This window comes from Salvelinus namaycush, chromosome 24, assembly GCF_016432855.1.
Source record: "Salvelinus namaycush isolate Seneca chromosome 24, SaNama_1.0, whole genome shotgun sequence".
Classification (NCBI taxonomy): Eukaryota; Metazoa; Chordata; class Actinopteri; order Salmoniformes; family Salmonidae; genus Salvelinus; species Salvelinus namaycush.
The window spans coordinates 5,459,909-5,471,838 of NC_052330.1; the positions used below are offsets into that span (position 1 = coordinate 5,459,909).

The 11,930-nt window shown below is 44.2% G+C and overlaps 2 protein-coding genes across 2 annotated transcripts in view; both read left to right on the forward strand.

Annotated features, from left to right (window-relative positions):
• The window catches only part of LOC120019641 (arf-GAP with SH3 domain, ANK repeat and PH domain-containing protein 2-like), a 53,595-nt gene extending 50,702 nt beyond the window's left edge, over positions 1-2,893 (forward strand). The window contains exons 24-28 of the mRNA XM_038963000.1: positions 59-329; positions 601-662; positions 1,475-1,557; positions 1,717-1,836; positions 1,987-2,893. Of these exons, the coding sequence (XP_038818928.1) occupies positions 59-329; positions 601-662; positions 1,475-1,557; positions 1,717-1,836; positions 1,987-2,061 (611 nt within the window). The 3' untranslated portion in view covers positions 2,062-2,893. The remainder of the gene's footprint in view (positions 1-58; positions 330-600; positions 663-1,474; positions 1,558-1,716; positions 1,837-1,986) is intronic.
• Positions 2,894-3,584: 691 nt separating this feature from the next.
• Positions 3,585-11,613, forward strand: cpsf3 (cleavage and polyadenylation specific factor 3). Its single transcript, XM_038962970.1, has 18 exons — positions 3,585-3,764; positions 4,116-4,179; positions 4,298-4,395; positions 4,671-4,799; positions 5,136-5,313; positions 7,070-7,159; positions 7,353-7,503; positions 7,712-7,887; positions 8,120-8,278; positions 8,522-8,668; positions 8,856-9,008; positions 9,254-9,362; positions 9,474-9,572; positions 9,911-10,005; positions 10,232-10,319; positions 10,599-10,665; positions 10,810-10,906; positions 11,001-11,613. The coding sequence occupies exons 1-18, from the start codon at positions 3,694-3,696 to the stop codon at positions 11,100-11,102; spliced, it is 2,073 nt and encodes a 690-aa protein (XP_038818898.1). The 5' UTR covers positions 3,585-3,693; the 3' UTR covers positions 11,103-11,613.
• Positions 11,614-11,930: the final 317 nt, after the last annotated feature.

Below are 11,930 nucleotides of genomic sequence, written 5' to 3' on the forward strand. Positions count from 1 at the left end.
CTGCCGATGTTAAAAAATACATTTGACTGATTGATATCACTCCCTTGTCTCCATCCAGTGTTTCCCCCAGCTCTTCCACCTGCTGCTCCGCCTCCCCGGGTGAGTAAAAGGACCAGTGTGATGGAGTCTAGAAGCCATAAGACTGCTCCTCTACCACCACTACCTTCAGTATTACCTGGGCCTCCAGTGTCCCCCATCATCCCACTACCACCATTCCCGCCAGCAGTGCCCCCTGCACCCTCCTTCCGACCCACACAGCCCCCTCCTGTACCCGCCCACCATCCCAGAAGCAGAGCCGCACGGTCCAAATCAACTAAGTCACCCACTATGTAAGAACTTGGGCAGTATGTATCAAGCATCTCAGAGTAAGAGTGCTGATTTAGGATCAGTTTAGTCTTTTAGATCACAATGAATATGATTACGTGGATAGGGGGGGGGGGACCTGACTCTAGATCAGCACTCCTACTCTGAGACGCTTGACACGTCCGCTGACCAATTCAGGTTCATATGTTCTCATTTAATTGTATTACGTCTTGTGTTAGGTTTATAACGATATGTATTATCACTTAACTAAGACACTTAATGTGTGTGTGGTTTCAGTTCAGATAAACCCACGCCTATAGGACCGCCCGGCAGGCTTGCTGGACCCACTAATAGATCCGGTAAACACATCACACACTCAAATACCATTCACACATTTTTAGTATACACTGAGTGTACAAAACATTAGGAATACCTGCTCTTTCCATGACTGACCAGGTGACTCAAGGTGAAAGCTATGAAACCTTATTGATGTCACTTGTTCAATCCACTTCAATCAGTGTAGAAGAAGGGGAGGAGACAGGTTAAAGAAGGAGTTTTAAGCCTTGAGACGTGGATTGTGTATGTGTGCCATTCAGAAGGTGAATGGGCAAGACAAAATATTTAGGTGCCTTTGAACGGGGTATGGTAGTAGGTGCCAGGCGCACCAGTTTGTGTCAACAACTGCAACACTGCTGGGTTTTTCACGCTCAACAGTTTCCCGTGTGTATCAAGAATAGTCCGCCACCCAAACGACATCCAGACAATTTGACACAACTGTGGGAAGCATTGGAGTCAACATGGGCCAGCATCCCTGTGGAACGCCTTCGACACCTTGTAGTGGCCATGACACGACGAATTGAGGCTGTCCTGAGGGTAAAAGGGGGTGCAACACAATATTAGGAAGGTGTTCCTAAAGTTTCGTACACTCAGCCTACAATATCTAATAACTAGCCTGCTCTGGTTCAAAGAGCTTTGTTTTATTCATCTGGGTGCCAGTCTGTTTCTTCTTTCTTGCCAATTCCTTATGGATCTGTCATGCCAATTGGTTAGAATAATGGAGTTGGTAAAATCACAAACAGATCTGGGACCAGACTACTTGCTATTTTATGTGTCATGTCCATGAATTGATGATTAAATGTTCCAATGTGTCTTTTTGCTTGTGTGTGAGCAGTAAAGAACACACCTGTAACTGGATCCCCTCAGAGCTCTGGTCCAACTCCTCCACCAACACCCAAGCCCCGCGCTAACCTCCCTGTGAGATCCTCAACTCAGCCAATCAGTGGCATGCAATCAATACCTAACACACAGGCTATTATAGCAATGCAGTAATACCATATTTACACTGATCATTGAACACTTGCAAAACCATTAACTAACATCTTCTTGTCTAACTTATTATTATTTGGCCCTTAGAAACTGAGGCCCAGGAGGGTGAAAGCCCGCTACAACTGTTCAGCTGATAACCCAGATGAGCTAACGTTCACCGAGGGAGAGGTGATTGTAGTGGATGCAGAGGAGGACCAGGAGTGGTGGGTAAGTACAACAGCTCCAACACACAACCACACGCATAGGCACGCATGCACACACACATGCATGCACACACATACGCACACACACACATCCACTGACTGTGTCCTTATATGTCTGATCCACTGACTGTGTGTCCTGTTGTGTGTGTTGCAGGTAGGACATATTGAGGGGGATTCGACTAGGACAGGAGTCTTCCCTGCAACATTTGTGCACTTAATCACTGACTGATGCATCTGATGGTGTGACCGAAGCTGTCGCTCACTACTAGGCTGTGTTTATCTGTTCTTGTCCAAAATTGCACCCTATTCCCTACGTAGTGCACTACTTTTGACCAGAGCCCTATAAGTAGTGCACTATATAAGAAATAGGGTATCGTTTGGGAGAAAAACAATGTCTATGAGTGAAAGAGGTGTGAGATGTGCACATCACATGGTGATATTCTCATGCATCCAAACAGCCAAAGATGATGACTAGGTGACCTCTGACCTGCCAACAGAATGTTCTAATCTACAATGCTGGAATATTTTTGGGAAAAAAGGGGGAAACTGTTCAACCCGCATGCTAAGTTTTGAGAAAGTATACTTCCACTTGGTTTGCTGGGACAACTGGAAATAACTGTAGCAAGATTCTGCTTGGTTATGTTTTATTAAAAGTCCACACAGTACAGTGCATCCTTGAGGGTACAGTCGAACTTGAGTCTTTAAATTCAATATTGCTATTGTGTTATCATTTCAGATGCATATTGAAAGTGTAACTTGGTATAATAAAAAACATATTGTACTACAACCACTCAAAGTCTATATATTACATCAGTCATTACATTGCTGTGTATCACTGAGCATGATCATCCTATGACAGCTTCTGCTGATGGGAAACTGATATGTTTGAATCTAACATTGAAAGAAATCTAATTTATCAAGAGAGCATTTGTGAATATATGATGCTGGCAAAAGGGTTGCAGGGTAACTCTGTATGTATATTGTAGCTGTAACATTTGAGATAATTGAAAGGAATGTACATCCTACATTTTCCTCTTCCCTCATGTTCTTTACATGTCCATGGTTATTCATTAAAACGTGAAATGGCTCATTGTGTGTTTTGTCTTCATTGCATTCGGTTAAGACAGATCTGTAGTGGTCACTCCATTTGATGATTATGGACAGAACCATTATCTGATGCTGAGGCGGACTGGGATCAAAAATTGCCCCTGGCATTTCTAACACACCAGTCAATATATCTTGAGGCCCCCACACTGGCCCATTTTGAGGCCACCAATATTAGCGAGATAGTGATAATTTTGAGCCCCAAAAAGTTTGTTAGACAGACCCACTTGGCAAAAAAATGGACCAGCCCACATAAGTGGTTATTCTGGAGTAATCTGTATGTAGCACAATGAAAACAAAATAATTTTTTTAAATGACGTCCATAAGTGAAAGAGTCATTTTTGGGAGGATAGATTATAGCAATATCATTATGATTATACTGTGCTCTGGCTACTCTGCCCTAAAATCAGGACCATGTTCAGTTGCCAAACGTTCTCCAACGTTGCAGATAGAAATGTCATAAATACAGCCTACAATGTTTCGTGTTTTATATGTTGGAGAAGCATGTTTGTTCTAAATAACATATTTCTACCTGAACGTTCCAAAACATTATGTGCTCCTGAATGGGCGCCCCATGTTCACAACACCGGAACCCATTGTAGCAAAGACCATTCCTCGTACGGACATATTTATCTCGCTGGACCGGAAGTGTTGTTGTAGTCAGCGTGCGGTTAGTTTCTATAGGTGTCAGAAGAATGAATTAATACAATTAATACATAATAAGCATATATATTTGAATTAAATCGTAAGAGAAAATATGGCAGCGAAACGCAAAGCTGATTTATCGGTGCCTGCAGAGGAAAGTGATCAGCTCCTCATCAGACCACTGTGGGTTTATACATTCAACATTTCGTGAGCTGGTTGGCTAGCTAGCTAATTTAGCCCGTCTAACTAGCAAATACATGAAGACTGACGCCTGTCTACCTAGTTAGAGAAATTATGAATTTGTTCAATGTTACATAGTATTAGTTGTTGTCCAAAGATGCCACAGGGATTAGTATAGCTAGCTAGATGGTATTATCAAGTAGCTACCGTACCTATGCATTACGTTCTGTCACGAAGATGCATTTTGCTGACAAAATATTGTCATAACACGTAAGATTTTTCTGAATCTGCCAGAACGTCACTGTGTCACAAATGTCATCATCAGACAGTGATTGACGTCTCTTTCCCTAACAGTGGAGCTGGGCAGGAGGTGGGAAGGTCATGCATCATTCTAGAGTTCAAGGGACGGAAAATCATGGTAATATTACGTGCACTGTGCTGTCCCTGTTGAATTGACCATGCATTATGGATTGTATGAGCCATTCCAAAATAGAAGTAACCTGATAATTGAGTACACCAACCGTTTTCCTTTGCAGCTGGACTGTGGAATCCACCCAGGATTGGAAGGAATGGATGCTCTTCCCTATATTGACTTGATCGATCCTGCTGAGATAGACCTGCTTCTTATCAGCCAGTGAGTATTCCTAATCTCTCGTCTGCGTTGTGTTTATTAGGTCAAGTTCAACTGTAGCAAAACTTTTCGCAAACCTAAAACAAAGACAAACGTTTCTTATATGGACAAGTTCAGAAACACCTTTCTGTTTCTGTGAGCTTTCCTACGTTATGTGCCTTATAAACACAACCCCGTTATATGTTGCCCCAGGTCAGATGAATGAACACACTGAAGACAGAGTTCAGTTTTCTAATGCACCATATTCAGTTCTCTATAATCTCCTCTCTCTATCTCAGTTTCCACTTGGACCACTGTGGAGCCTTGCCTTGGTTTCTCCAGAAGACCAGTTTCAAAGGAAGGACCTTCATGACCCACGCCACCAAAGCTATTTACCGCTGGCTGCTGTCTGATTATGTCAAAGTCAGGTAGACAAGAGTTTATTATCTTCCAATAACAGCCTGACTTAACTTCAGCCTTTGGCTTCTATAAGGAACATAGGCCATTGACGATGGTCTGACTCGGTTCTGGAAAATAGCAGCGTACTCTACTGTTTCTTTCTTGATAGAGTAGCTGCAAAATGTATTGCCCTGAAGACATGGCTGTAGATTCCTACGTCGACTCCTTTGGCATCTAACTGTTAGACGTCATAAGTCTACACAGCCCTGTCTTCAGGGCAAAACAATTGTAGAGATGCCATCATCCATTATGGATGATTCGTGTTCACATTGTGCCCCTGACTGTCTCTGTGTTTTCCCTCCCAGTAACATCTCAGCCGACGACATGCTGTACACAGAGACGGACTTGGAGGAGAGCATGGACAAGATCGAGACCATCAACTTCCACGAGGTGAAGGAGGTGGCCGGCATCAAGTTCTGGTGTTACCATGCCGGTCACGTCCTGGGGGCAGCCATGTTCATGATCGAGATAGCTGGCGTGAAGGTGACTGCATTACATTTACATTGACTACTGGGACAGGCAAGCAACTGCAGCTTATTCATCATCTTCTTTGTGAAAGGACCATAAGAAACGGTTCTTATCATAAATAGCACATGATTTCCCAGAAATTCTGTTCTCTCCCGTTTTTTGATTTTATTTGAATATCTCCTCATCTGCACCTTGTTTTTGTAGAGGCGCCTTTATAGACTTTCATCAACGTCTCCCCAAAGCATCACAGTGCATTCGGAAAGTATTCAGACCCCTTGACTTTTGTTACGTTACAACCTTATTCTAAAATGGGTTAAATAAATACCCCATAATGACAAAGCAAAAAAGTTTTTTTGACTTTTTTTTGCGAATATATGCGAAATAAAAAAGGAAACATCACATTTTATATGGGTATTCAGACCCTTTACTCAGTACTTTGTTGAAGCACCTTTGGCAGCGATTACAGCCTCGAGGGTATGACGCTACAAGCTTGGCACACCTTAATTCTCTGCATATCCTCTCAACCTATGTCAGGTTGGATGGGGAGCGTCGCTGCACAGCTATTTTCAGGTCTCCAGAGATGTTTGATCGGGTTCAAATCCGGGCTCTGGCTGTCCACTCAAGGCCATTCAGAGACTTGTACCGAAGCCACTCCTGCGTTGTCCTGTTGAAATGTGATCCGTTGGCCCAGTCTGAGGTCCTGAGCGCTCTGGAGCATGTTTTCATCAAGGATCTCTCTGTACTTTGCTCCGTTCATCTTTCCCTCGATCCTGACTAGTCTCCCAGTCCTTGCCGCTGAAAAACATTCCCACAGCAGGATGCTGCCACCACCGTGCTTCATCGTAGGGATGGTGCCAGGTTTCCTCCAGATGTGACACTTGGCATTCAGGCCAAAGAGTTCAATCTTGGTTTCATCAGACCTTCTGGAAGGTTTCCACAGAGGGACTCTGGAGCTTTGTCAGAGTGACCATTGGGTTCTTGGTCACCTCCCTGTCCAAGGCCCTTCTCCCCGGATTGCTCAGTTTAGCCGGGCGGCCAGCTCTAGGAAGAGTCTTGGTGGTTCCAAACTTCTTCCATTTAAGAATGATGGAGGCCACTGTGTTCTTGGGGACCTTCAATGATGCAGACATTTTTTGTTACCCTTCCCCAGATCTGTGGCTCAACACAATCCTGTCTTGGAGCTCTACGGACAATTCCTTCAACCTCATGGCTTGGTTTTTGCTCTGACATGCACTGTCAACAATATAATATAATAATAATAATAATATAATAATCAATATAGACAGGTGTGTGCCTTTCCAAATCATGTCCAATCAAGTTGTAGAAAAATATCAAGGAGGATCAATGGAAACAGGATGCACCTTAGCTCAATTCCAAGTCTAATAGCCAAGGATCTGAATACTTATGTAAATAAGGTATGAATGTTTTTATTTGTAATACATTTTCAAACAATTCTGGGGTATTGTGTGTAGATTAATGAGGAAAACAATTAATCAATTTTAGAATAAGGCTGTAACGTAACAAAATGTGGAAAAGTGAAGGGGTCTGAATACTTTCCGAATGCACCGTATACAGATTGTATTGTTTACTGTGGCCAGTAGGTGGCGCCCATATGCTGGACAAATGTTCCCGTACAATTACATGAGTGAATAATTCTTTGAAACAGAAATACATTTTGTCTATTTACTTTGCTGCTGTCTCTTAAAATTGTAGGTTTTAACGAACCTGTCTCCTGTTATCCGTGTTCCTTTGGGTGTGTCTCTGTCCATAGATCCTCTACACAGGGGACTTTTCCCGACAGGAGGACAGGCATCTGATGGCAGCAGAGATCCCCAGCGTCAAGCCTGACATACTCATTACTGTGAGTCCCCGCTAATAGTAACATACAACACTAAACACAACTACAATCAATCAGGCAATCAAATTCATTTAAATCAGCAGTCGTCACATGGTGCTTTACGGCAACCCAGCCTAATCACAACCACAAAAAAAGTTCTCGTGTGATCTTGTTTTCCTAACATGAGGATTTGATGTGTATTGCTCTCTGTCCTCAGGAGTCCACGTATGGAACACACATCCATGAGAAGAGGGAGGAGCGGGAGGCCCGGTTCTGCAACACAATCCATGACATCGTCAACAGAGAGGGCCGCTGTCTCATCCCCGTGTTCGCCTTGGGCCGAGCCCAGGAACTGCTGCTCATCCTGGGTGAGAAACTCCAACCGGTTCCCTCTTCAGCCTGCTTTTAGAGCAGGTATCCAGTGACTCTCATTCATGGAAGTGTTCATTAGGAACCAACAGTCACCTGGCCTAATCCAATCAGAAACTTGTTTTAAAACGCTTTCTGTTGCGTGCTCTAATGAACACAGCCCTTCTCTAATGTGTGTGTGGGCGTGTGCCTCTGCGTGTGTTTCAGACGAGTACTGGCAGAACCACCCAGAGCTCCATGACATTCCCATCTACTACGCGTCGTCTCTGGCCAAGAAGTGCATGGCCGTCTACCAGACCTACGTCAACGCTATGAACGACAAGATCCGCAAGGCCATTAACGTCAACAACCCCTTCGTCTTCAAGCACATCAGCAACCTCAAGGTGGGTGACGTTCATCAGATGAATGTTTGGTAGTGGCATTTTTCAATACAATTCTTTTACCGTTTATTAGGCACCAAAAAGTAGAAAACGGGCTGAAACAGGGAGTGACTACCTGAACTTGTCCAATAAGAAACGCTCATTTTCAAAAAGTTTTACTACGGTGTGCTCTAATGAATAGGCACCTGCTGTGTCCCTCGGCCCATGCTAATTCTGCTGTACCACTCTCTACCAGAGCATGGACCACTTTGATGACATCGGGCCCAGTGTGGTGATGGCCTCTCCAGGTATGATGCAAAGCGGTCTGTCAAGAGAGCTGTTTGAGAGCTGGTGCACCGATAAGAGGAACGGCGTCATCATCGCCGGCTACTCTGTGGAGGGTACCCTCGCCAAGGTGGGGCTCGGTCTTCAACCCTTCTTAAGACATTTCTTGGTCACTCTAAGTCATCACAGCCAAAGGAATCCTACAGCGGGGTCTTAATGCAAGCCAAGCTTTGTTGTGATCAAATATTTTTTCTCGTCGTCAAATGACAGTTAAACATGAACACAATTTTTTTTAAATCAAGTCATTTCCAGCCATGCTAAGATTCATTACTCTGTGTGTGAGCTGACTGTTCCTCTGTGACTCTATCCTCAGCACATTATGTCAGAGCCAGAGGAGATCACCACCATGTCAGGCCAGAAGCTGCAGCTGAAGATGTCTGTGGACTACATCTCTTTCTCAGCGCACACTGACTACCAGCAGACCAGCGAGTTCATCAGGGCTCTCAAACCCCCTCATGTGGTAAATAGACACACTCCGTCGGCCATTAAATGAGTCAGATCTTATCTTACAGGCCGTAATCAGATGGTAAATGCCAACGGGACACCTTTCCACAAGGAAGTGTGCTTGGGCCTCTCTTTTTCCCCCTGTTTTATACATCAATGACTTGAGCCTGCTCGTGTAACATATTTCTTTGTCTCACCTGCAGATCCTGGTGCACGGGGAGCAGAATGAGATGGCCCGTCTGAAAGCCGCTCTGATCAGGGAGTACGAGGACAATGATGAGGTCCACATCGAGGTGCACAACCCCCGGAACACTGAGGCCGTCACACTAAACTTCAGAGGAGAGAAGCTGGCTAAGGTGAGCCTATCCTCCACTCTCTAGCCGTCTCCTACTGTAATATAATTTATTGGGAGAATTAGACTGAATTGAGTTACAGACAGTAACTATTGATGATATTCTATGGCCCATCAATTTATCCATTGGCATCAAGCGGAATTATCAAAGATTTTTTATAGTGTGTACAACTGAGGCGGTTTGTGTCTTCCAAACACTTGTTGTGGTGTGTGTGTGTGTATACTGACTGTTGCTGTTCTGTGCCGTAGGTGATGGGCTCCCTGGCTGATAAGAAGTGTCAGCAGGGTCAGAGGGTGTCTGGGATCCTGGTCAAACGCAACTTCAGCTATCACATCCTCACCCCCTCAGATCTGTCCAGTCAGTACTGATTCACTCTCTGACCGTGTGTCTACGTGTGTGCGTCCGTCCGTGTGTCCCCACACGAGTGTGTACTACCGTGTGTATGAGCTCTCCTCTCTCTGTCTCCAGACTATACAGACCTGGCCATGAGCACAGTGAAGCAGACCCAGGCCATTCCCTTCACTGGACCCATCTCTCTGTTGGCCAGCCATCTACGCAACCTGGCAGGTGGGTTTCTACAGAACTCTGCTCACCTTGTTGGAAATGAAGGCACACTGGTCAATCAACACCAACAACTGCTGATTGGTTCCGAATCGGACAAATGTGGAATCAAGACAAAATATCCTTCAACAAATGGCAACCAACAGACGAGCGGGGAACACCTAGCGAATTTAGTTTTTTTTGCCGGTGTTATTAGAGTTTGTTGTGGGAGTGTGCCAGTGACTTTACAGTAGTGGTTACATTGGGCCATTTTCAAAGCCACTGTAAAAAGCTGTCACTTATAACCAGGGTCTGGAGTTTTTCCTCGGTTACTGTCTGACTATACAAACCCGCTTGTCTTTTAGGGGATGTGGAGGAGGTGGAGTCTGCAGAGAAAATCACTCTCAGGATCTTCAAGAATGTCACACTGGTGCATGAGGCTGGCATGGTGGTTTTAGAGGTGAGATACTGGATATGATGAAAGTAGGGGTTGCAAAATTCCTGTAACTTTCCCAAAATTCCTAGTTTTTTTTTTCTCCAGAAATCCCAGTAGAAAGAGTCCCAGAATCAGAAGGGAATAAGCAGGAAATCTGGGAGTTTTGGGGAAAGTTGCTCAAATTTTGCAACGCTATAGGAAAGGGCGTGAACATTAGCTAACTGGTTTTGTATTGGTGCTGTGTGCGCAGTGGATCGCCAACCCTCTGAATGACATGTATGCTGATGCGGTCACCACAGTGGTTCTGGAGGTCCAGTCCAACCCTAAAGCGCAGAAAGGTCAGTGAAGAAAGGGTGGTCCGACGTTATCTCTATCGCGGACTGACGGAGAACTCTGAACGCCAAAGTCCGTTTTCAAAATGTATGTTCTCGTGTCGTATAGTGAGTACAAGACTGGTAAAATACTAAGACACGGGGTTAGTTTTGTGGAGAAAAGAGGTGCTCTACCTAGGTCAGTGTACGTGTTCTCACATTATCTCTGCGTTGTGGACTATCATTACAGTACGTGTAATGTCTTTGTGCTTGTCCCTTGCTGATGTTCATTTCTTCCTCCTATAGTTATGGAACACAAGAAAGAAGGTATAGATCTGGATGTTTTCCAGCAGAGGCTGGAGATTATGCTCCTGTAAGTTCCACCCCCCTATTCACCTTTTCTATATTCACACACACACGCGCCTGTCATGAGTCAACGGGAAGGTTGTTGAATGTGTATCAAAATGGAACGGCTAGAAGCGCTTCTCTGAGATATTTGAAATCTTTCCCTCAACAGTGACATGTTTGGGGAGGACTGTGTGGACTTCAAGGACAATAAGAACCTGACGGTAACAGTGGACGGGAATACTGCCTTCATCTGCCCAGAGACCAGAGTGAGGATTTAGTAGATATGTCTGTCTCTCTGTGTGCGTGTGTGTCTGTCTGTTCTCCTCTGACCTGCTTCTCCCCTCTCTGTCTGTTGTGCAGACGGTGCAGTATGAGGAGGGTAGTGCTGAAGATGAGACCCTGAGAGAGATGGTGGAGCTGGCTGTGCAGAGGCTCTATGACGCTCTCAACCCTGTCATCTGAGGAGAGCCATCCACCTCCTCCTCTCTCTCTCTCTGGAAAGGCAGCCTGTACCAGAAGCAATAGGCACGGCCCAACAGACCCCGGTTCCCAAACAGCATAACCCAGAGGCACTTGCCCACTTTTCTTTACTGGCAGTGCAGTACTGATATGGTCTATATGAAGAGTTTTCCCGTGTATTATTAATTGATATGTGTATGTTAGCCGGGCATTGATTACAGTGGATATTTTCTACATGTTGTCCAGTACTTGTATTGTAACGATTCAAAGTATGTAATGTCTTGACAACATTGCCCCCTCCGTTTCATTCCTCTGTAATTCTAGCTGCCTTATCACATAAAGGAAGAATCTGTGTTTGGAAAAGTGTAGATTCCGCAGGAATCAACCTCCCATTGACTTACGTTGAATTCTCAACGTGTAGACTTTGTATATCTGTATTATGCATTGCATTGATAAAATTTGTTTTCAAAAAATAAAGTAATAAAGGACCACTGGCCACATTTCTGAACTAATATTGCAGGTTTATAAAGTAGTTATTTCTGTGAATATATTCTGAAATATTAAGTGCAGCCATGTGAGCAATTTAATTAAATGGGTCAATTTCACTGCCAACGTAAAACACAGGAAGTGAGTCTCTGACATTTAATATATAGCCATTGTAACACCTGAAGACTACCTACCTGAGGCATGATACAAGTTAATCACACATCCAGATACAAAATACTTGTAGGACGCTGTTGGGGTATTTCATCCAGATCAAAGAATAAATGATATTCTGTATGTGAGAGCATAAAATACACAAAGAAATTCCTAAATATGGGATTTACAATG